At 34.3% G+C, this 26,570-nt stretch overlaps 2 protein-coding genes across 2 annotated transcripts; one reads left to right on the top strand and one right to left on the bottom strand.

The window, feature by feature from the left end:
• Positions 1 to 6,276: 6,276 nt before the first annotated feature.
• LOC132739213 (melanocortin receptor 4-like) lies at positions 6,277 to 7,543 on the top strand. The gene has a single exon (XM_060726878.1). It carries the CDS (start codon positions 6,317 to 6,319, stop codon positions 7,541 to 7,543), a length of 1,227 nt encoding a protein of 408 aa, XP_060582861.1. The 5' UTR covers positions 6,277 to 6,316.
• A 719-nt stretch (positions 7,544 to 8,262) lies between these two features.
• Positions 8,263 to 25,944, bottom strand: LOC132739225 (uncharacterized). The gene is made up of 15 exons (XM_060726889.1): positions 25,793 to 25,944; positions 25,077 to 25,208; positions 23,047 to 23,100; positions 22,111 to 22,263; positions 21,724 to 21,753; positions 20,446 to 20,598; positions 17,972 to 18,208; positions 16,398 to 16,451; positions 15,456 to 15,572; positions 15,063 to 15,101; positions 14,220 to 14,261; positions 12,821 to 12,937; positions 11,900 to 12,010; positions 11,238 to 11,431; positions 8,263 to 8,416 (listed from the first exon to the last, which is right to left on the bottom strand). Exons 2-15 carry the CDS (start codon positions 25,192 to 25,194, stop codon positions 8,369 to 8,371), a joined length of 1,467 nt encoding a protein of 488 aa, XP_060582872.1. The 5' UTR covers positions 25,195 to 25,208; positions 25,793 to 25,944; the 3' UTR covers positions 8,263 to 8,368.
• Between the last annotated feature and the right edge of the window lie 626 nt (positions 25,945 to 26,570).

Genomic DNA, 26,570 nt, shown 5'->3' with positions numbered 1-26,570 from the left:
GAAAGGCTTGACAAATACGGTGTCACGTCTTGCCTGTGTCTGGTACGAATTCTATGGTTGGATTTACCATGAAATGCTAAATAAGGTTGATGGGGTATCTAAAATGGTAACTACAAAATACAGTGGTGTTCTACCCTGGTATACTGGGTATCGCTATAAAATATGGGGTTATGGGCTATGGAAACTTGGTCTACAGTCAGGATCTATCATAAATGGAAAATAATGCCAAACTGCCAAACTATATGATTAAATAAAAAGCTTCTATATAAACTATTACTGGCATAAAAGTATTATATACCTTTCTGGTGGCTGGAGATACATCCATATTCAATATACTATATGATGTGGTCTGGTGGCTATCTACCAAGGTACTGACAATTTTGGCAGATTCGGGCTGCTATTTATAGTCTGGGACGCTGGGTGGCTAAGCTTGGCTAGGGTGCCTAGCTTGGCAGTATCGTCATCGTCTTCGATGACGTCACTGCCAATCTCGCGCGGGCAGAAATTTAGCCAGTGCCAGCTGCCATGTTTAAATTGGCAGCGTGTGGCTAATTGAACATTAAAACGGCTACAACGTAGAAAATAAGTTATTTGAAGTAATATAACCACCGTAAATATTAAAAGGATGAAGTTATCTGTACATGTAGTGTATGTTTTGATGATTAAAAGTTGATGTCATGAAGTACAGTTAATTACTTTAGTACTTGAGTAGTTTCCGGATACGGGTTTATTTTCGGACGTAAAATGATGGGCCTGATCGTTACAATATATTGGGCCGGCAGTCCGCCTTTGGGTTTAAATTTGTAGTGTCTATAATAAATATAATTATGGGTGCAGTTTACCCACATTTAAATGTATTTGTGATACCGTCGACGGATTACAATGCAGTAATTTCAACTTCACTTAATAATTAATATATCACCCTGGAAAGAAAAAGAAAAAATTCATAATGGGTGCAGTTTACCCAGATATATTTTATAATGGGTGCAGTTTACCCAGATATATTTCTATCAGATTATTCATATTGAACATGGGTGCAGTTTACCCAGATATATTTTGTTATGGGTGCAGTTTACCCAGATATATATTTTATTATGGGTGTAGTTTACCCAGATTTATTTCTATTATCATATGGGTGCAGTTTACCCAGATATATTTCTATCAGATTGAACATGGGTGCCAGTTTACCAAGACTTATTGCACTTTTGGGTGCAGTTTACCCAGATATATTTTTATTATGGTGCAGTTTACCACTTATATTTCCTAATTTTGAACATATATGGGTGCAAATTACACAAGGATATTCATGGAATTTTGAACATTTATAGCTGCATTTTTCCCAAACTACAATAATGTAATTTTGTACATTTATTGGTGAATTTTGGCCAAGTATTGGTACATTTTTCATTGCAGATAATTCACGTAAAAAATTACCAATAATATGTTATTAAATTGTATCGTTGTGAAGAACAAATTCGTTATAACAATAACATGTTTAAAAATAGGTTTTTCCGGCGACCCAATTCCTTGCATGGGCGGTTGGCTCATCTCTAGTAAAGACATTTTTCATTAGTTTTTCGTTTTTTTGTGGCATGTCTCTCTTGTATGTGAAGTTTTGTGTGTGACATGTGCATTTCATTTCATAGAGCCTACAATTTAGTATCTTCTTATTTAAATCCACCTGCATATTGCTTGAACATTACGGTGTGATTCAAATGGGTTCTTCTTCGTCAGCGAGCTGCTGATGAAGAAGAAACTTTCTTTTAAGCCTAGATAAATACAAATTTTCCTATGGTTGTGCGCAACATCTTTCCAAGCACTTTAATTAATTCAGTCTCAGATTTGTTTGCGTCATTCTTATAGATATATGGCTGTTCTCTTTGGTGGAACGTATCTATAGTGACATACAAAATAGTACAAACTTTATTAGAAATAGGGATTGTTGATAAAGTCCTAAAACCCCGTGATCTTTTTGAGTAGATGGTGCCATTAACTCCTGTCTGGTCACAATACTACGTTAATTAATTAAATTTCGTTCGTGGTGTATGCTTAAACACACCAGTATCTGCAATAAAATCGTCATGACTGAGTCATTTATTTTGGTTTATGTTAGCCCGCTGTTGGCGGAAGGCTCTCTCAATTCTTCGAGACCCTTTTGGCGAAAATCTAACATAAAATTACAGGTTTTGCAATCGATGAACGAAGCAAAACCTATTTTATAATATTCTATTTTATATAAAGGTTCAAACTCTATTAACTTTATGTTACTTAATGACCAGTCATGACGGAAATTTTATGCCAACCATAAATAAAATAAGTTAAACATATATGTTGCATTTATTATCATTTGTTCCTTTAAAGTGACTATGTTGGAAAAATAATATTCAGTTTAAGCGCTTGAGTTTAAACTCTTTATTTTTACACTATACGTCACAGTATTTTTGCAATGACCTGTATATTTGGCTCCTCCTCCTAACAAGTCATTCAATCTCGTTCGCGCATGCTTAGTAGACTGGGTATATAAACCGAGCACGCTTCTGCAAATTCCTTTTTCGATCCAGTCTCCGAGCTCCAGAAGCTGCCGTGAACTAACACGGAAAAACTACCCACCCGCCCTTCCCATTTGCTTTGCTGTTGTCTCTTTTTTTCTGTTTTCAGGTAATAATGACCGCCGCGATACTTAGCCCTTCTTCGTCATGGCTGGAATTATCATTTCAACAGTCAATATTTGTTTTTGCGACATCCGGAAATTTGCCAACGTCGACTGCCAGACCCCTGTCATTTGAAATCCGACGTCGGTTCAAAACATACATTTAACTGGCCTGTACATAAGCATAAACATTTCGAAACACCTGTGGGATGCAACTGACTTTCGGATATTTGAGAATAGTCATTAGATAACCTGTAACCGATGTCGGTACAAAACAAAACACTGTTAATTAACTTAAACCTATGTGTAAATAAAACACATATTGTCTTTAAAAAAGTATTGATATAATGGTTAATTATCATATCATTACATTGTTATACATGGTTTCAAGCAAGTTTACTTACATTATATATCACACTACTATTTAATTAAAATAAAATTTTTTTAAAGAAGTTTTTTTTTAGCTGTTTATTTTGTATTTTTTAAAGTTTACTGGGATATTACAGGTCCTTTTCTATATTCCGAGGGAAAAGTCGGAGGTTTTTCCCCCCATGCCAACGGTGCTACGTTCCTCTTTAAAAAAAGGGGGTTTCTAGGCCCAGTATTCCTAAAACGAATAACGATCAAACCTTTATAATTTTTCTGGGGAAAATTCCCAACTTTTCTATGGAGTTTTGATTATATGCTTGATAAATTTATTATATATAAAAAGGCCCCGATCATCTTTCAAAATTTAACTTTTTTATAAATTTTTTAAAACATATTTTTTAAACTTCGATATCAAGGTTATCATATCTGATTTCAGCACATTTCTCTTTTTCGAAACAAATTTTAATTTTATATCAAAAAACAAAGCACCGAAGCATATAAACAATAAAAAAAGTCATTCCGACTTTGGGGGATATGATATTTTCATATAATTATAATTATAAAATTAAATTTTTTAATATTATTTTAAAAAAAGATTTTCTGGAATTTTAATGCCTTATTCCCCCTCATATGGCGAAAACTAACATAAAATTACAGTTTTTGCAACGAGCGAAACAAAACCTATTTTTTAAAATTTATTTATATAAAGTCAAACTCAAATTAACTTTATGTTACTTATGACCATATACGGAAATTTTTCCCAAACCCTAAATAAAAAAGTTAAAAAATTAGTTGCTTTTTATCATTGTTCCTTTAAAAGGGCTATGTGGAAAAAATACATTTTCGTTGTGTTTTTTAACAGAAAACCTAAGTTACAACTTTTTTTTATTTAACGCCATAACATGTGCCCAAAAGACATAATTTTACCGTTTTTAAATTTTGTAAAAAATAAATTGATAATTAAATAATTAAATAAATTTAATAAATAAATGAATAAAAAATAAATAAATAAATTTAATGAACCAATAAAGGAATAAATAAAATAAACTAATAAATAAATTTAATTCATAAATAAATGAATGTTTAAATTAAAACAAACAAACAAACAAACAAACAAACAAACAAACAAATAAATAGATATATCAAAACAACAAAAAAAAACATTACATATATCTGTACACCCTTTAAAAGGGACAATCACAAAATAGTTTTTAATACACACAATAGTATATTTAACATCCCGTACCAGATGTCACGTTCATTGCGGTGAACCTAATAATTCATGTTATATTTTGTCATTGTTTTTAAAGACCGATTTAATGCGGTCGCGATAGTGTATAACGATCGCATCAATCATGCTTCAATGTTTTTGATTTTATAATTAGATACAGTTTGAAAACTTGCCTTAAAGCTGAAGCATGCTGATATAAATTTTATAAGAACAAAACGCAGTGTTTAATTTGTCACTTCATATAATCCTGCCGAGTTTTAGGTGATACATGTATATGGTGTTGGAAGTTTTCACTCTGGATCACGGCAGTAAGCCACATTGACTTTTCCAGAGCACAGTTCTGCCATCGCATTGCCTTTACTTTCATTTTTACAACGAATGTGACCTGCGCCGTCCGGGAATCGAACCTGGGTCGCCCGTTCACAGTCCAACGCTAGACCTATTGAGCAAAAACCGGCTTTTAAGTTTATATGAATTCATATGCCCATTTAATACCCTTTTCTCCTCCCCATCTGTTCTCACATTTATATGTTAGAGTGGGGGCCCATACTATTTATGTTTCTCTCTGTTGAATATGCCACTCCGGTGGCACTGTTAATCTCTCAGCCAACCATGACGCACAGGCCATATTTAATGAACAGTAGGTTGCACATTGTAAAATATCATATCTGTGCAAACCTGCGTTGTTATCAAATGTAGAAGACACAAAACATTGACCCCCACCTCCACCACACATGTAAAATTTAAATGAATTTAAATCTTCGAGTATGTTTCCCTTCATAAAAACGTTTCTCCGTTAAAGAAAAAAATATAGGCACAATTCAAATTTATCTTAAGAAAGTTTTGCTCTACAATTAAGAAGGGCACTGAAACTCCAAAGTACATCTTTGTTCTTTTTTTCTGGATTTTAACACCGATTTTATAAATTAAAATTTTCTTTTTGGTATCTTTTATGGCGGCCGATCTGCCTAACCGGTTTTACTGGATAACTAACCAGTAATTACCGATTTCTCCGCAAGTGACCGGCCACTAATCCAAAATGATTTCCGTATCATCGGTGAGAGACAAATGATTATTGGACAAGTTGTCATTGAGAAATTACACGTGTCGCAAATAGAGAAACTTTATTATAATTTTACCTTTTATATACATTTAATTAGTAAAAAAGCTCATATATTTACCAGCATAATATTGCTCTTTTTTCAAGTAATATACAGATTTATAATTTATAGATCTGTAATGAAGAGCCTAATTGTGAAACGCAGTTTGACGGTGTTGACGTTGCACCAATTTATATGTTGTTAACGTCATCTCCGTTTTATATTTTATATTGTTTGTCCTGAAGAAGATAGAATAGTCGAACATGTTTACAGATTAAATTCCATTTGAATTATCTTTAGTTTACTCAATATTATCTTATAAAGAGTTTTAAAGTTTTTAAACATTTTTTTTTAAAGTAAGTTCCTTTTTCCGGCTAAGCATTAGTGTCGCAAATGAACATGGGAAAATCGTGCAGATGCCCGCTCGAACCAAAATTACTTAACGACGGGAGGAAACAGATCACTTCATAGACTTGTTACCCGTGCAGTTATTATTGGCAGCCATCTTGGATGGGAACCATAATAGGACAGGGAACCAGATCATTCACATCATTGCGCATTACCTCCCCTTTAACGCTCGATTATATAAGACAAGTGCAGCTTTAAGCCCGGATCTCTTTAATATATACTAAGGTAATGAACACGTGTGCTATTTATCATGTCATATTGGAATTTGGTCGTGAAAATATAAAAATGTAAACATCAATCAATAGGGAAAAAGAACACGGGTTCTATTTCAGTTTTAGCACGAAATTACAATTAGAATATCAATTAATTTTGCGTTTTATTCTATGACGTCATTTTGCGGTGTATCAAAGAAAAAATAACAAACGACAAAATAAAAAAAACATCAACGGTATCGTGTTAGTAAGACGTTTGGAAAAGGATAATCATGTTAAACAGATAATTCTGACAGTCTAGGCTCAATAGGATAAATAATTTACGATATGATTTTTTAATTATAAAATGGAATTACCAAAATGCCAAAACGGTTTTAAAAATGAAAGTAGCGTTTGCAATAGCAGCATGACACAAATGAATAGTTCTGGAAGAGTGCAACAACATGGGACATATTCCTGTGGATATTGTAATCAAAAGTGCATCTATAGTGCAATAGAACTCGGTTTCACCATTGGTGTTTTAGCAAACTTGTTGGTAATTATTCGAGTGATTAAAGACCGGAAGTTGAGAGATCCTACATTTATTGGAATAGCCGCGCTCGCTGTAGCCGATCTGTTGTTCTTAACTTTAAACCTGACAGTTTCTTTTGAAACAGTGATTATTTCATACACATGTGCAAAACCCGTGATAGTTAGCAGGCCTTTCTACATTTTAAACTCGATGTGTTGGTTTGCGGCGAACTCTCATGTCGCACTACTTGCAGTTATTCGGTATATGTCCATAGCTCGACCAATGAACGCTCACATATTCCTGCGCCCTGTCCGAGTGATTATTCTATCATGTTGTGTTTGGGTGCTTGGAATGATATTACTGGGAACATTAGCCGGACTAATTACCCTTAAAATCATTATTCCCGGAACTTCAAGTGAATTTATTATCGTCTGGTGGATAACAGTATACCTCTTGCCACTCGTTATTACAACGATTCTTCATTTTCTAAAAATAGCCCTCGTCAGACGATCTTTCAGAGTGTCTTCTGCTAAATCAGCCAACCGGAAGCTGGTGCAGCGCATGTCAACTATTGTGATAATGGTGATTTTAATGGCGGCAATACTTCCGTTACCAAGGCTTATTTTCAACTGTTTACGAGTTGTCGGGGACAATGCATTTCCTTCGAAAGAGTTCAAAAGTCATTTTCGCGGGATTTCCCACATGCTGTTCTTAATAAACAACTTTATAAATCCTTTCATGTACACAATGCTGTCAAAGAAATTTCGTAACAGCGTGAAGGAAGCCTTTCACTTCATTGGGACAAAAGTCACGGAAGACTCTGACACAACGGAGTCCCCACTTACGTCTGAGAGGCGTCAAACCTCTCTCGAAATGTCCGCCCAAAATAACACAGTACAAAGAACTTCGGAGAATGAACCTTCCAACGATATAACACCTGAACACGTGATTCCAAATATACCACCAGACAACGTGACTCAAGATATCAACTCAGCAAGTTTGCCACACAATGGACATGTAAAATGCGTGACAAAAGATATAACATCAGGAAGCGTGACATAAATAAAGAGCATTTTTGTGACATGGAGATGGGAAACGCAAGTGAACAAAAAAATCAGGGGCTATTACAGAGAAGGAGATGGTTATATTGATCGTTCACAAATAAAGTTATTGTAAAACAAACGCTTTATTCATGGTTGAAAATTAAAAACTTGGTATTATCTTTGTTAAGTCATTACAGGATTGGAGCAGTACCTCTACACGCTTGTAGAAATCATGATCACAAAATAGACAAATACCGATTAATTTTCGCCGATTATTACATATTTTATTCATTATCATACATAAATCGGTGTGAAAAGATGAATTAGACATTTTAAAGTTCATTCCGTTAGGTAAAGAGGCAAGATTGTAGCATATTATCATTCAGACGCCTTGTCCGGTATATACCGGAATACGGTATTTAGTGTGGGGCTCCATTTTTTTTTTCAGCCTCACTAATTATCCATAGCTCAACCAAACTGACAGATGATCAAAAAGTAATAATTGTTTTAAATACACCACACCAACGCAACTAAAATAAGGAAACTTAAAGGAAAAAAGCATGGAGAAAAAAAAAAAGAAAAAAAAAGCAAAAAGTTTGAATATCCTTTTTTATACGTGTCAAATGTAATGTAAAAATACATATTCGTATCAGATTTTATTGTCTTTACTTCTTGTTCTGCATATAGAACAAAATGTTTATTCAACTTTTTCGTCGTTTTAAAGTTAATACGAATAAACTCAGATATTTGATTTATTGCCTTTAACTTTAGTGTAACAAATTAGAAATAATTAATTTGAATTGATTGTTCTTCGTTTTAATTGATGACAGGAATACAAATACAATCAGACCAGAAGTAACTGTCGTATCACCTCGTCTCTACGTCTTCTACTCTGTAAAGAAAAGGAAAAAAGATGCATATTTATAATGTAACATGAAATTAAAAGATGCCAATGTAATATACAATAACGCGTGAAGAAGGGGCAAATGTATTATACAACAAGCGAAGAAAGAAATAACTATAATGCAACCACACGTGCAAAAGGGACACATGCGTTTTGCAACAACACGTGAAAAACAGTCAAACGTTTTATGCGATAACACTTGAAAAAGGAACAAATGTAAAATGCAAAAAAGTTATAGCAACATTACGTACATTGTTTTATAAAAGCCTGGGAAAGTATTCACATCATTTATTGACAAATTGTTTAAAAAAATACACATTTTATTGACAAAGAGGTTCATTTTTTGTAATATCATAAACATTGTAACAAACATTATAATTTTAAATATTTCACTTCATCTGTATGTCCGACAGTAATTAAAGGAAAAGATATGTGTTAGAATCGAACGGTAGGTCCATAAATGCTTTCATATACACCGTATATGTTAAAGGGACTCCACTGATGTTTTTTTTTACATTAAGGAACTGGAAATATTTTTTCGGGAGTACTTTTCCATTTGATGTAGGCCTAGACGCAAAAATTCTGATCATTTGCTTTCTCTGTATTTCTATAATGATTATGCTAATTGTAAAAAATGACCCAAAAAGCAGGCTAAGAATGGTACAAAAATAGGTTTTCAATTTATTTTTGAGTTTATTTCTACATGACCTTTGAATATTGTTGTTTTGACTGCCCCAGTTGATATATAGATACATTAAATCCAAAATGTGTACTGACATTAATTTTATATATTACCATTGATTAGTTCGGATATTTTAAAAGGGAAATGTAATTCGGTCGTCACTGACATTGGTTGACAATGTGTTATACAGACATTAAATGCTAATTGTTGTTTTGTATAGTGACATAGATGAATGACATATATTTATTTTATAAAGGCAATAGGTAAACATCAATACATTATAAGTTTAAAGCAGCACACCACCATGTGTATTTGTAACAGCAAATTATAAAATTATAAACTTGTCTTGATTTTTTTTGGACCGCAGAAAATCTATTTTGGCCGAGGAAGATACTTCGCGGTCGCTATAAGTTAAATCGGGTCCGAAAATACAAGTATTGTGTTTAACAAGTCTGCAATTGCTATATCGTATGTTGGCGGAAAACTTTAACCTGCCTATTTTGTATACATTCTTCGGTGTTGGAACTTACTATTGTAAGACTGGTGTTGGAACGTACTATTGTAAGACCGATGTTGAAACGTACTATTGTAAGACCGGTGTTGGAACGTACTATTGTAAGACGACGTTGGAACGTACTATTGTAAGACCGGTGTTGGAACGTACTATTGTAAGGACTGGTGTTGGAACGTACTATTGTAAGACCGGTGTTGGAACGTACTATTGTAAGACCGGTGTTGGAACGTACTATTGTAAAACCGATGTTGGAACGTACTATTGTAAGACCGATGTTGGAACGTACTATTGTAAGACTGGTGTTGGAACGTACTTTTGTAAGACCGATGTTGGAACGTACTATTGTAAGACCGGTGTTGGAACGTACTATTGTAAGACTGGTGTTGGAACGTACTATTGTAAGAGACCGATGTTTGAACGTACTATTGTAAGACTGTGTTGGAACGTACTATTGAAATACCGATGTTGGAACGTACTATTGTAAGACCGGTGTTGGAACGTACTATTGAAAGACCGATGTTGGAACGTACTATTGTAAGACCGATGTTGGAACGTACTATTGTAAGACCGGTGTTGGAACGTACTATTGTAAGACCGGTGTTGGAACGTACTATTGTAAGACCGGTGTTGGAACGTACTATTGTAAGATCGATGTTGGAACGTACTATTGTAAGACTGGTGTTGGAACGTACTATTGTAAGACCGATGTTGGAACGTACTATTGTAAGACCGGTGTTGGAACGTACTATTGTTACACTGGCATACATTATCCGGTGTTGCAACGTACTATCATGATAATGGAATAATCAATCTTATCCATTCTTTTAATTCCTCTTGTGACTGTTTACTATAAAAGTAGCATGCTACTAGAGCTATAGCGCACTTGATTTGCATGGTGATAGCCAAGTGATGATATATTTACCGCTTGAATTGGGCTCGAGTTGTATGTGGACTTTCTTGCTGTTGCTTATTATTTTGAGCATTATTGATACCCATTGTTTTCTTTTTACTATTTTCCTTTATTTTTCGTTCATTTATTTAAAAAACTCTTCTCTCTTATTTCCTTTTAACTATTATATTTACTTATTTCTTCAACATTAATTCGTTTCAAACACGATATAGCAGTTCGGCGTGTCACTGGTCGGACCGGCCGTACTTGTATAGATTTACTACCATTTCTCGGTGGAAAAGAGTAGAAAGCATCGCATTATAGAACACAAGTTAGAAACTAGGTGTGCTCAAACAAAAAAAAACATGTTGTACTCTGCACTATTTCGCCTTGTCGTTTGTTAATATGTTCCCCCTTACGGAAATAATGTTTTTCACGCTTTGGTGAAATAGTTAGAAATACCGCAACCAACCACTAGATAATGTATACAAAATGGATAGGTAAGTATTTTCGAAAAAATACGTGTCTTATATTGGTCAACACTCCTTTTTTGGCGGAATCATGACGCCAATGTTTGTGTTTAAATATTTCACTTTACGTTTGACTGAATGATACACTATTATTCCAGGCTATTATATTTTGATGGGTTATCAAACCTAAACTGTACATCGTATATTTAACCATTATGTGTATGTATTTTTAGGCTTTAAGTGAAACTTCTTACCGATATTGAAGACACCGGCTTACAAGCCGGTAGGCTAGAGACCTTTGTCGCGCATCTGTCCGCGCAAAAATTGCCGCATAAAGATCTCACGGATGGGTCGTTGCATATGCATATCTCATTGTGAAGTAACTCGCATATCAGTTCGTTTGCTACTGGATCCCCGCATACATTTACAGTAACAGGCACTGGTTTATCTACATATAAAATAAATCAACAATCCATGGTAAAATGCATGGTAATTGAGTGAAAATGTTGACCTAATGAACGAAACCAGTGGTAAATCATGCTGGTTTTTTTTTTTGAAAAGTAAAAATAGACGAAATATTGAGTATTTAAGGCAAATGAAACAAATTATTCGACTTATAGTTCATCTGTGTTGCTGAATGGCTACGACAGCAAATAGTTGTTAAACATTGTTAAAAAATAACCCGAGTTCCCCCATCGAAATAATTAATTACTACACCTAGTCAGAATGACAGTTTCATTTGACCAACAACACACAATGTGATCATAACTTTTTTAATCTTCACTTCATTTTCATTTATATAAAAAACACCTGTAGATCAAAACTAATATATAGTTAAAGCTACTGAACGAAATAAAAAACAAAATATTCTTTGCAGAAATGAAAGTTGAAGAATTCATGTAATTATTATACTCACGGTTACACTTTCCACAGGTTTTTCTACAATATTGCAAAGCAAAATCCTCTCTTCCACAAAACAATGCCTGGGCATTCCGATCCGAACAGTTTAAATAATCCCAGCACGTATCTAAATATATAAAATAACCTTCTTTTTGAAAGAATGATTTTGATGCAAAGAAAGCTTTTTTTCGTTAGGTAATAGTTGACATACTTTTATAATATAAATGTCATCGTTGTTATTATTATTCGCACAACCAGCATTCACTACTTTCCTATCATCACTATAGTCATCATCATCATCATTATCATCATCATCACCAACATCATCATCATCATCATTTTCACAAAAATATGAAATAGGGCAAAGCCTATGAACAGGGAAATCGCTTAAAATAATTGTTCATTTTTTATTTTACATTTTCCGTTTTTAAAGTGCTAGTGCTAAGTTGCGATTGTTCCGTTATCGCAATGCCCCGCCTATTATCATTTAGTTTCATTAAAATGGTGGCGCCCAACAAGACATGACTGATAGGTATAGAAGTCTATATATTTTTTAATTGTTTTCTATTCGATTTCCCTTTAAATTACACGTGTAGTCTATAGCCGGCCAAGCCAAAGTTCGGGCCCGTCTTCATCAATGTAGTCATCATGTAGTCATCATGTAGTCATCATGTAGTCATCATGTAGTAATCATCATCATCACCATTCACATCCTCATCAACGCATCATATTTGATTATCATAAGCATCAACAGCAGTGTCATTTTCATCCAAACCATCATCAGCATTATAACTATCTTCATTTTTATCATCACCATCATACAACTTACATTAAAGTCATTTTCCTCGTTACCATTGAAGATCATATTACTTACATTATCATCAAAAATTATTATCAGCGCTGCCAAGGAACCAATTAAAAAGTATCATATTCTTACCACATTTGTTACAAGATTTTGGACAGAACCGCCACGCATAAGCGTTGTCGTTACAAAGAGCCGCAAGGACAGTTGGGTCTCCGCAAGCACCAGAAGCCACGTCATCCTGGCACGTGTCTGAAACATCACACGGGAGTTGAGAAATTCCAGCATCACATATGGTATACAGAAAGGCATTATGTTTCATACAAGTTGTATGGCGGGAAGTTGCTTATAATAAGGCCTCAACAGACGGTAGAATTTAGTTGTACAGTACTAATTAGAGATAAGATGTACAATTTTCAAAGCAATACAACACTTGCATTCAGACGGTAATTCTACACTGCAGGAATCATCTGAGGTTTCCCTAAAAAGGATCCCTTCCCAAATGATCCTTTACAAACTTTACTCACTAAATACTTTTTTCGGCTTGAGTAATGATTGAAACACCTCTATTTAAAAAAAAATCTATATATTTATTGTAATATGAAGCCTGACCGAGACTCAAACCTGGGACCTCGGAATACCGCACTGCGGCTCTACTGACTAAGCTATCCGGCCGCCAACAAACTACATCCTCTCCCCTGATTAGAGAACAGTTCAATACCGTGACATAATCATTTTCGGAATAATTTGGGATTCGAACATAACACAACTTTGGGTCTCCTGAAGAGTTTTTCAACATCATTTTTACCCCATCGTACTACTATCCCTAATTGTTCGGGAATTTCATTCATTACACCCATTATCAGGAGATAATTTGGTAATCTGTTACTTGCCATTGTGGGAGGTCTGTAGAAATCTGTACGACAAGATTTTCAAAATAGAACATGTCCTATCCCTTACATCTAGACTTAAGGTTTCCGAATTAAAGAAATAGTAGCCTTCACACATTAAGATTTGCCTGTACATCTTAGTTTTAATTGGTGTTGTACTTCAAAATCCTACCGTCTGTTGAGGTCTTAACGCTCACGTGACTTCAAGCTCTTACAACGATAACTGTCACGATATATCAAGGTCACGCGCATACATTGTATTATATCTAAGATATATATCATTATCTATCGTGCGCTTTTTATTAAAATACTTGATATATCAGTGAAACAGTCATATCAGCCATATAGCACTTTAAAACTGCCAGTATGTAAATATTACAGTAATTGTTATGATCCCCGTACAAAAATTAAAGAGTTTCGTGACGTCATCATAATCATGAATTTGCGTTAAGTGGATGCTCTCACTTATACGAAAACCATACAATGCCACATGCATGTTAATTTAGAAATAAAATGTATCTATACTGGTTTTATTAAATTATATACGGAAAGTGCATTCTCGTATCTACACCTCAAGGTGAATAATTTTGTTTTCTTTTTAGCGAGATTATAGGAAACAAACGTTCAGCCTGTATATATTTTACCTGTTGTGACAGCCGATGTTGGAACGCTGGAAATTATGCTACCTGAAAACCAAATGGAGACAGATAACAGAAAAAAAAACAAAAATGTCTTTTGTATCATTAACAAAGTTGAATTATACAGATTTTAGTTAAAACATTTTTGTTAGGTTCGGACCGCCTAATGACAACTAAAATGTCATAATACTTATTGGCAAACACTTTATGTAATTGATTGATTCTGAATTTCATAAAGAATGGAAAATCATTCTTGAAATGTTAATTTGAAACTTCTTTCACTTTCATATAAACCGGACACCTCTGCCACTACTGTTAAATTGAATCCATTTTCGCGCTGTCTGATCATCGTATGCATTGTACGCTTTTTATCAATAATTCATCAGTAATTAACTTTATTTTTACCCTTAAAATGATGAATGTTTTTGACCAATTGACGAGTAACTTTAAGTTACTTAGCACAGAAATGGTTGTTAAGGGAATTGAAACATTTACAAGAATATAGCTATATTTCCACTTGTTTCTTTAAACTGAACCCCTTTTCCCGCCTTAATTTGAATTCATAACCATCAGAATCTATCTTTTACGCAAATGCTTAGATCACAACTTCGCTGACCACCTGTCCGTGACCGCTACAGGTTAAATCTAAGGAATTATCACCGGAAACGCCCTTTTTCCATAGTCCACAGTATGGAAATACAACGGGGTAACTACGGGTTTAACCGAGAGCAACGCAATACGGGAAGTTGCGGACCACATTCCTATGAATGAGCCCGGATAGTTTCCGTAGCTAATACGGCGTAAATCCGTAATTTCGTGATCTAGGCAATTATGATATACAACTTTTACCTGAAGTGTATTTATTTACTGCGGTTGCCTGAACTTGATCTGCAAATAAAACAATACAAACATTTGGCACTACGAGAAAAAAACACTCTCCAAACAATTATGAGCGTAATTAGATCGATGGAAAAGAAAAGTTTTCAATGTTAAGAAAATGCGAAAAAAATATACATTTACTTTCTTCTGAATATGACTTAAAATACCTAAGAATACAGCTTTGAGAATGCATATTTTAGATTTTTAAAAAATTGCAGGGGATGGGGTAAAGGATGCCTCCGGAACCCACTAAAACCAATGCATTCATTGTTCGAACGAACGAACGGACGAACGAACGGACGAACGAGCGAACGAGCAAAACAAAACAAACAAACAAACAAACAAACAATAAACGATACTTACCACACAGACCGCAAGATCTAGGACATACGCTCAAGGCTATCTGACTATCTTTGCATATCTCCGTAATAATGCTGGGATCCTTACATCCTGGAGCATTCGGGTCATCTTGACACGTGACTAGAATGTGCACATTAAAATACACAATTTTTAGTAACGAAATGCGTATATTCATAATCAATAGTAAACACTATAATACTATAATTTGATATCAGGTTATTAACAAGATACGCATATAAATATAAAAAGGTTACTTTACAGTTTGACACGTGCCTATGATAAACAATACAGATAATATGAAAAATGCACAGATATTTTGGAAACGTGTTGAAATGGTACAATAAAATGCAGAATGCAGATACATTGTAAAAGTGGAATATACACGTGCATGAATATTACTACATTAATGTATTTGGAAAACAGATTTATCACACAAGTGCATGAATATTACTACATAAATGTATTTCGAATACGGATTTATAAGACACGTGCATGAATATTGCTACATTAATGTATTTGGAAAACAGATTTATCAGACAAGTGCATGAATATTACTACATAAATGTATTTCGAATACGGATTTATAAGACGCTTGTATGAATATTACTGCATTAATGTATTTTGAATACGGATTTAGGGGACACGTGCATAAATATTACAACAATAACATTAATGTATTTGAAATACGGATTTAGCAGACATGTGTATGAATATAACTGCATTAATGAATTTTGAATACGGATTAATCAGATAAGTTTATAAATATTAATACATTTATGAATTTAAAATACGAATGCATATGAATACATAAATCAATTTGGAATGCAAAATAATCAGACAAGGCAATGAGCTAATGTTTGTGCTTAAATATTACCAAATAAATCGGTACAAAGTTTGCAGAAATCATTACTTTCGGAGAATCTGAAGAAATACAAACGTAATTACTTAATGGTGTCGTGGTTGCCTGTGTTGTCGGTGCCGGTGTCGTTGTAAACATATCTAAAAATAGAAAATTTAAGCTATGTTACGAACAAAATATTACAAAAATTATCTACACGAATGTCTCGAATTAAGTTGACATAAAGCGTCTTGTTTTAAATCACTCTTTAAAACAATGTGGTTATATCCCCATATCCCCACGCTCTATGGGTTTTCGGTATATACAGCTAGTTATGTAGCAAAAATAGAAAAAAAGGTTATATACTCTTAAATCAACATCATGTAATGCTGCCCTCACACATAAACCACGACCTTACTGCGACCTGAAAACTAGTAAAATAACATTTTTCTTTCGAAAATCGTTGGTTTTCTTTCCAAATTTCTCTCGCAGACGGTCCGGGGCTCTGCAGTCTTGTGTTCAGTACGTTTTCTCTATGTCCTCAATACGACCCTTCTACGTCCATGGCGTTTCCACTGCGACTGTATTGCGTCCCCAAGGCGACCCCACGGCGATCATCGGCGACCCAGCTGCGACTGTGCTATGTTCTCTGCGTCCTTACGGCGACTCTACGACGACTATTGCGTTTGTCCGGCGACTGTCCTGCGACTGTACGACGACCCTACTACTTTCTTGCTACGTCTATAAAAACAATACTTTTTACCTTTAGTAGCGTCGCCAAAGGTTTCCGAGCAATTTCTTGTAATTTCATCGGTGACTCTACGGCGTCCTTAGTACGAGTGTACTACGTCTATTGCGTTCTTATTGCGTCCTTACTACGATGCTGCTGCGACTATGGCGACTCCACTGCGATCCCACGGCGACCTAACCAGGACTCAGCAAGAACGCAGAGTTTCTGCGACTGTTTTGTGCATGTTCAAAATAGTCGCCGACGGTCTGCGACCTTGTGCGTCCTTGGGTTCCTCGCTACGACCTCGCTGCGTCCCTGCTGCGTCCATGGCGACTGTGCTGCGTCCTGGGTCGTAGTAAGGTCGCAGTAAGGACGTAGAAAGGTCGCGAGGTATGTGTGAGGGCAGTATAAGGCAGGAACACTACGGTTTGATTTGGTCAGATTCTTTTTTTTTCTCTTCAGAATAAGCCGTGGTGTTTTGCGTGCTCCAAATGTGTCATGACGGATATTTCTCTTGCTCGTGGGCGGGGCGCAGATTCACATATCCGCTTGTCCAATGCCATAGGTGTAGCTTTTTTTTCGTTTGTTTCACATATTCTTGCCGATTACAACGAATAATCACAAAATCGTAACAAACATACGGGTATAAAAATGGCTTAATCACAATGCACATGTTACTGTAATGTCAGTTTAATGCCTGGTGACCGTAAACAAATTGGAAGTGTTCGTGTAGATCTACCTACAGAAAACATACATATACTTAATTAATCATAGATTTAAAAAATAAGTAAATCAGGAAAATAGTGTTTATGCCCGGGTTTCTTTCGACCTTACTGCCTTTACGACAAAAAGCTTGCGAGCTTTCCCATTATCTTCCTGATTTTACTTATTTATCCTGTTCTTGTTTTTTTCAGGTAGATCTTTTAAATATCTGTTACATATAAATATTACCCGGACAAGCTGCTTTGGTGCAGAGTTGCAGTTCGTATGTTTTACCCGGACAATCAATATCACGGCCAGTTGAGCAATGTCGATATCGAAGTTGAACGCATTCACCATTCTGCATAGAACATGTCCAACCAGCCCATAGTAACCAGTGAGGTGTGGGTGAATGGGTTGTAGGCGGTTTTGTAGGTGGTGACGTATTTGCTTGAGACGTCACTAATGGTGATGACGTCACTGATGATCCTAAAAATGTTTATTTAACATATAATAAGTACAAAATATAGAATTTTTATCTTCGCTTCCTGCTATCAATGTTTAAAAAAATGGCGGTGTTCAATTAATGCAACCCCCACACGACCCAGCAACATTAGACCAAGGCAACGAGCCCAGAAGGACACCAAACAAAAACAGGACGCGTCGGAACTATGATTCGGATATATTACCAACAATTTCGTCAACCAAACATTAAATAACATTGCATTGACCCGGCAGTATGGTAACTGAAGATAGATAAATAGTGGACTTATTTCCTGCACTTTCTCCGCCCTTCCGGTGTGGCAGGGTGGGAAGGGGCAGCCCTGGACTATGGTTACAACTGACTGTAGCATTAGGCATAATAAACACATACCTTGCTAACTGACGTTAGGGTAAAGCCGGTGCTAGAGGGCATGAGAAATGTTACACTTGTATACAGTGTTTCTCATCACAGGTTTTCGGCGTGGGACCAAGACCTACCCCCAGGGTATCACCCCCAGGACCCACTATACTACCCAAATATACTTCAACCCATTTAAAATACATGTCAATATAAAATCTAACAATTCTATTCAAAAATATATTACTAAAACTATTAACTATGTACATAGGTACCCTAGGGGTGGGGCTTGGTCCCACGCCGATAACCTGTCTTTCCCATGAAAAACCTCAATCAAAGCGAGTCTGCTCATATGACTTTGTTTGTTTCATTGCTTCCGAAGGATAAACCTCTTTTAATTCAAATATTAGAAGTTCCACAAATCAGAAGTACAAAAAGTTTGGCTTTTGTCAAGTTCAGCAGCTACTTAAGTTTCTTTTGTCATAATTATGAGAAAGAATACAGAAAATCTATCTTTTGGTTTATACAGAATTTATTTTCATTTCGATTGTCTACGAAGCTATTAGCTTATATACTACGGAATGCCGTTAGGGCCATCGCCTATGAATGTGTTGATCTGAAACGCGATAGTCGATAGTACGATGGTGAAAACGCGAAATCACGAAACTACGATGGTGAAAACGCGAAATTACGATGATGAAAACGCGATAGTACGATGATGAAAACGCGACAGTACGATACTACGATGATGAAAACGCGATAAACTATCGTGTTTTCACCATCGTACTGTCGCGTTTTCACCATCGTAGTTTCGTGATTTCGCGTTTTCATCATCGTACTGTCGTGTTTTCATCATCGTACTTTCGCGTTTTCACCATCGTACTATCGCGTTTTTATCATCGTACTGTCGTGTTTTCATCATCGTACTATCGCGTTTTCACCATCGTAATGTCGTGTTTTCACCATCGTACTGTCGCGTTTTCACCATCGTAGTTTCGTGATTTCGCGTTTTCATCATCGTACTGTCGTGTTTTCATCATCGTACTTTCGCGTTTTCACCATCGTACTATCGCGTTTTCATCATCGTACTGTCGTGTTTTCATCATCGTACTATCGCGTTTTCACCATCGTACTGTCGTGTTTTCATCATCGTACTATCGCGTTTTCATCATCGTACTATCGCGTTTTCACCATCGTAGTTTCGTGATTTCGCGTTTTCACCATCGTACTATCGACTATCGCGTTTCAGATCAACACATTCATAGGCGATGGCCCTAACGGCATTCCGTAATATACACATTTTTCGAATCCGTTCCTGGAACCAACCAGTACTGAGCCATGAGTATAAAGTTTCTTGCTCAAGATAACGACGATTTGCCCCTGGCGGGGTTTGAAGCCATGCCGCTAGCGATCATTAGATTACTAATACGGCGCGTTAACCACTCGGCCTTGCCGCCACAAAAAATCTATTTTTTTCGTTGCAAAAAACGTTATGTTTAAATGAGTTTGTACAGGTTAATATTCATGTTACTACCTTCCACGGCACAAAGCATTGTCTACAGTATCTGAATCCAACATTTGATCATAGTTTATTATCTTTTTGTCATAGATCTAGTTGAAATTAAGATATCCAGTATATAATTTTTTATAATAATGAAGCGTAGCAGCGGTAACAAATTCAACTTATCAAAAGACTGGTATATATACATGTCTTGCTTAGATTGTTCTGTGCGCATTTTATACTAGGGACATGTATATAAAAGGAAAATTAAATGTTTTCATGTTCATGTTAATACAATTTTAATCAACCCAGAATAACATATCTATGCAATACTCGTATGTTATATATTTATAGACATTGTACCATTCAATATCACAAACTTACCTTGACATTGTCCCAGACTTGGCTTCAGCGTGTCCCATGGCAGATTCGTACATACTGCATCCAGACCAGACTGACAGCATACCTCCATCAGCTTCTCAAACCCAGGTACACATGATAGAAAACAAGCCGCAAACTGTTCCAGTGATGACCATGCTGTGCCAAGTAAATAAAAAATATCATCGTCGGATACCCACGCCCGAACCATTAACGTTGATGACATGTTATGTTACATGTTTATCAACCGTGGGTATCCGACGATGAAGCAATATTTGCAAGAACAATAATGATAGGCATTGTTCACGGAACGCTGCGGCCAACGCAATCGACCAATACATGACTTCAGGGCAAGAAATTCGACAGGCATTAAGACTTGATTAGACTTAAAGGGACTCCACTAAGGAAGATCTGAAAAATTTCTTATATAATACGACAGACAGATATGCAAAGAAGATTAATAAATATATTAGAAATAAATTGAAAGCCGTATTTTTGTCCTTTTCTTAGGCCAATTGGGATGAAAAACATTCATATTTAACAATTTGAATAACTATTCTAGAAAAAACGGAATAGGCGAACAATCTGAAATTTTGCGAAAAGGTTATTGGTCTAGACCTACATCAAATGGAACATTTATCTCGAAAACTTATTTTCAGTCCTGCCATGTAAATAAACCCTCAGTCAAGTCCCTTTAAGAATGAACTGAGTTTCCCCATTATAGTCTTCACTTACTTATGATTAGAAAGCTTGGTTCGTAAATATCCATTACACCAAACAAAATATAAAAAAAAACTTGATTAGTTGCATATACGAAGAAATAAACAGTGAAAGGTATTTTGTAAGTTATTATAAAAACCTTTTAAAAATGACGTATATTATCATTGGGTTTTATAGGAAATGTGAGCTCTTTCTATAAATGGAAGGCAAATTAGTAAGCAGATTTCTTTATGAGGCTCGAGGAGAAGTGGCGAGTGCAAGAAAACGATGACCAGATTGTATGTAACCACTCAGCCAAAGAGTCTCAGATATAAATAGGCTTCGACGTCGGTCAAAATTAACTTCTTACCAATATATAACTTCTTTAAATATTTCAGCGGTACAATAAATATATTCTTTGTACAATAATGAAAATTAAAGTAAGACAGTGCTTTTGTTGTACAGTGGTTATGAAGAAGGGGTCTTTAAACTTCATGCTATGCTATTTTAAGTATCATTAAATGAGTGGAAATATAAAAAATAATTTAATAGAATAGTGACAACAAATTTCTAATTTACACGAACCCTTTGATGTTATTCCAGATGCTGATAAATCTGAAAATGAATATTTAATACTTCATCAATAAAATGGAAACGATAAATGTTAAATTTATATTTTTGTCATAAATGTAGCAAAATGTAAACAAACTAGTATTTTGACTTCCATACAAAATGCTTATTAAAAAGAAAGAAAAAAAAAAGAAGAAAAAAAAACGGAAGAAATACGTAGATGGATTAGGTACTTGGCCAATGAGTAACTTTTTGGTTACTTTTGAGAAATAAAAATAAAAGCATTTCTGAGGCGTAATGGGCTTAGTTGAATTAATCTAAAAATGTTGTAGAACAAAAGAAATACAAGTAAAATATATCTTAGAACGCGTACAAAAATTAACTAGATATTTTTACACATACCGACACAAGTTCCCAACTTTGCTTTGAGCGAAGCCCACGGGAGATTTGAACATATAGCATCTAGGCCAGTGTCACAGCATACTTGAGTTAGCTTCTCAAACCCAGGAACACACGTTAAAGCACACGAAGAGAATTGTTCCAACGTGGTCCAACCTTAGAGTTGAACATCCAGAAACACATAAATAATCACAAAAACACAATGCAAGAAAAATAAATGAGTTACGTAGTTGAATGTTCATGTGCTTTTAATGAAGCAGAATTTTTGTGTAATTTTTTTTTATGTTTGGAAACAGTCTATACCATACCAGTATGTCTTTCGTATTCTAGGCAAGCGGATTGCTATACGCCATTCCAGTGTTCGCCGCATAAACAAGTTTAACTTTTGTCATAGCATAAATAAATTCATTTATTTATCTCTTTAAAATAAATAGATTAATTAATAAATAAGATCTAGATAAATAAATAAATAAATAAATAAATAAATTTATAAATAATTAAATAAATAAATAAATAAATAAATAAATAAATAAATAAATGAATGAATGAATGAATGAATGAATGAATGAATGAATGAATGAATGAATGAATAAATAAATCAATAAATAAATAAATAAATTAATTAATCAATTAGTTAATTAATTAATTAATAATTAATTAATTAATTAATTAATTAATTAATTAATTAATTAATTAATTAATGATGATGATGATGATGATGATGATGATGATGATGATGATGATAACAATAGATAAAATAAAGAAAGATATAAAAATAAACGTAAATAATACATAGATAATTTGAAAAAGAAGCTTTATAAGATAATAACACTGCTCAAGCGATAAGATGACATAGAAATCTTTTTTCTGCTTTGCTTATCCTTTTAACATGCTTTTACCACTTTGTTTTGCAATGCTCCACACAGAATGTATACTTACTTTGTTTAGAGTCGGACCCCAGTATAAATTTCTTGTCACGTAAGATCCCATCATCTGAAAGTTGTATACAAATAAACATAAAATTCTCACACGAAAAACAGAATGTTTCGTTGGTTATAAATACAAACTACATGTATAAGCAAATTAAGTATCATATTGTGTAAAGATGTACATGTTGTTTTACCAACATCAGACAGGTGAAAGACACCCCAAGATTACCCTAATACACCCCGAGAGTACCCGAAGACATCCAATACTACCTCTAGACTACCCAAAAACACCACAACTACATCAATACACTTTAAGACAATTGGTTAATATAATCTTAAAGCAGCACGCCTCCAGATTCATGAAAATTTTGAAAATGTATTTGAATGTGTAATATTTTGAAGTCACCAAAAGGAAGCAATTTAAACATTATCAATGTCACTTACAAACCACGTAAATTACCAAAAAGTAGTCAATGCATAAATAGCCCTTACTGTCTTAGTAACGCAATAGAAATAAAATTGTTAATACTGAAAAATCAGTCATTAATGGCACACAATATGCAAAATCTACTTGAATCTTGACACCTTTTTACTTTTCCTTACATCTAAGTACATTTATCTCAAGTTTGATTTTATTGAAATATTTTGACTCATCTGGGGGCATGTAGCTTTAAGGCTTGAACGGAAGATAAAAAAAATCTGTATTTCTTTTCTTTTTTTAACAGAAAAATGTCTGGTCTTATTAAACATTACAATCTGGTGCAAGCAAAATCAGATATATTTGAAAACTTTGTTATCATTTAAAAAAAAACAACAAAAAAACATTGAACAGCAAAAACAACAACAACAACAACAACAACAACATTAACAAAGAAATAAGAAATGAAGTGATTGCAAGAGTTAATTTATGTTCTGTTCTAATTAACTGTTATTATAATATAGAAAGTTATAATGGATTTCTACTCGTATTGTTATAATGTTACTCAAGAAGAAATTACCTCCAGGGAGATAATTTGATTTTCTAATGTTATTGTTCAGGCGTAGTTACTTCCCTTACATTATTTAACATTTTGATACAAGCTATCTTTGTTAGTGTGGAAGTGTTGTCGTAGTCTTCGGTTGTTTGGGTAAGTTGAATGTTTCATTATTTCTAATCGATATGTTTTTACATTATTTCCAGTTTGTACCATTTTAAATTTTCTTATGTTCTTATTTTCATTATTGTGAGTAGTAATTTTTCTCTGCTTTTATTTGAGAACGGGTCATCATTCAAAATTCAAATTTATAAAGGCAAAGATACAGAAGTTTTATCGTGCTGTATATATATTCATACAGGCTGGCCTGACCGTTTGCAGACGGCATAGGCAGACAAGTGTCGCCGCTTATATTAACCGAATTAATTATTTTTGCTGCTGTTTTACTTCTATCGGGAGGGAGTTTTACTTTCAGTGGGATGGTTAGACTCACTGGGTAAACTATTGTATACAATGTACAATACCCTGCCAGTAGGATCCCTAGTACTGTTATGTTTGAGACAATACTAACTAATTGCATATCTTAACATTCCTATTGTAAACAATGTATTTTCTATTACCTGATAAGTATCGTACTGTATTTTGTGTTATCATGATCACGTGACGTGATAATTGTTTTACTTTTCTATCTTGCATCGCGATGTACTATGTACAAGTCTTAAATAAAACGTATATTCTGTTCTGTTAAGTAAGTTTGTAATATTCCAACCTGATTATCAGCGAAGATTAATCTCACATTTGCAAAAATCTTATTATGTCTTAAAACTTTATACCTACAGATCAGCGAAAATCAAACTTAGGAAAATTGAACTAAGATTAAAAAAAGTAAACAGATTCAAGATGCTAGTAAAATAAATGTTTTGTCTGATTGATGGCTGATTGTGCAATATTTATCGCCAGATTTCTACTGCGGGACTAACACAGTAATGGCTATATTTGCATATTTTGCTTTGTAAGACAGAACCATTCTAATTTATAAATGATTAATATATTATTATATAATCACCTTGACCGTTTCCAAAGATATATCCGTCCGTTGTTGAGAATAAAATCACATTGCAAAGTGACAATACAAATATGGCAGTGGTGATTGTTGTTGTTGTTTTTGTTGTTGTATTAGCCATATTGTGCCCAGGATCTGTAAATGATATATTAAACATATATTATATATTATCTATTCATATATCTTGGTGATATGCCAGACATGCATACATGTATTATGCATGAAGTAAATTGTAAACCATTTTGTTATCGATTAATACCTTATAAAGCGGTGTTTGTAGTGCCGAAGTTTCAGGCTCGAATCTCCGTTGAGGACAAATACACTTTTTTTTCAGATATTTATACATTGCAATTTTTGCAATTATTATTATCTTTATTTTAAAGTCTGTCGATTGGACACGTGATTTGGTCACCTGTGCTGTTCAATACCATACATACTAAATTACATCATTTACCATTACATCCGCCGGAACCCTTTAACCTCAGAGGAGTCCCTTTGAATTTGAAATCCATTAAACTTTGACATGGACTGTACTTAATTCAATGCAGTGCCATTCCATTAAGGTAATGAAATTCAACAGGTTAAACTTTAACACATGTACACATGTATAAACTTTAACACAGGTACACATGTATAATGTTTTCAATTAAAACGACAATCCATAATGATATTTGCACGTGATTTACGTGCTAAAAATAATAAAATATAACATTTCTAACCTTTTAGTAATTTATATGCATTCCTAAACAATTGTAAATACACATCTAAAAGGATGCGATAAGCTCTGTATATGCTTAAACTTTCTACGTGTGTTAAGTGCAGATAAGGACTTGCACCACACTAAGAGTGTGTGTTATTCTCCAATTTTAAAATGATTCCTCTCTTATACATGAAAACTATATTCAATGCACACCAAGCCCTGTTTCAGGAGTAATTTTTTTTTCAATGGCATTAATTCTAAATTCTATTTCGCTGGATTTGTGAAAGTTTAACTCTATTGCGTGGGATTACTGTAATTTCCAAATAACAACTGTTGTCCAATAAATTTGTCACTTTTGTTAATAAATGCAAGCAAAATGTACGTAACTTGGACGGCATCTTGTAATCCGATATTAGCGAACCAGGACAATAAATGCACTACATTTTTTTTATTTTGTATTTTATCCTATTAGAATCCTTCCTTTCAGCTGTTGGTATGAATGCTATAGTTGTGTTTTGTTGATTTTCTTGATGTGCGTTTTAACTTTAAAGCACCTCACATCAAGGCGAGCGAAGAAAGCATGCTGCTTTTTTGTTTTTGTTTAAAAAAAACAGATTCTTGATAAAATCATTGTAAAGTAACCCACCCACTGTAAAAGTTGTGAACATTGCGGACTCGATGAGAGATAACAAAAGGTGCGAAAATCACAAATTTCAATTTGTAATTAGAGTTTTAGAAATGTATGAAATTGTCTAATTGTCTACTATTCATTTATTAACATTACATTATGCACATAG

This window comes from Ruditapes philippinarum, unplaced genomic scaffold (genome assembly GCF_026571515.1).
Source record: "Ruditapes philippinarum isolate M1 unplaced genomic scaffold, ASM2657151v2 ctg9576_1_1_1_1, whole genome shotgun sequence".
NCBI lineage: Eukaryota > Metazoa > Mollusca > Bivalvia > Venerida > Veneridae > Ruditapes > Ruditapes philippinarum.
Note: the sequence above shows the minus strand (reverse complement) of the source record. Positions and strands in the feature narration are given on the sequence as shown.

Coding starts and splice junctions, on each gene's coding strand:
- LOC132739213 (XM_060726878.1), top strand. CDS start 6,317: ATGGAATTACCAAAATGCCAAAACGGTTTTAAAAATGAAAGTAGCGTT.
- LOC132739225 (XM_060726889.1), bottom strand. CDS start 25,194: ATGGCTAATACAACAACAAAAACAACAACAACAATCACCACTGCCATA. Junction 21,754..22,110: donor AAAGTTGGGAACTTGTGTCG/GTATGTGTAAAA, acceptor ATTCATTTTCAG/ATTTATCAGCATCTGGAATA. Junction 15,573..16,397: donor GGCAACCACGACACCATTAA/GTAATTACGTTT, acceptor TGCACATTCTAG/TCACGTGTCAAGATGACCCG.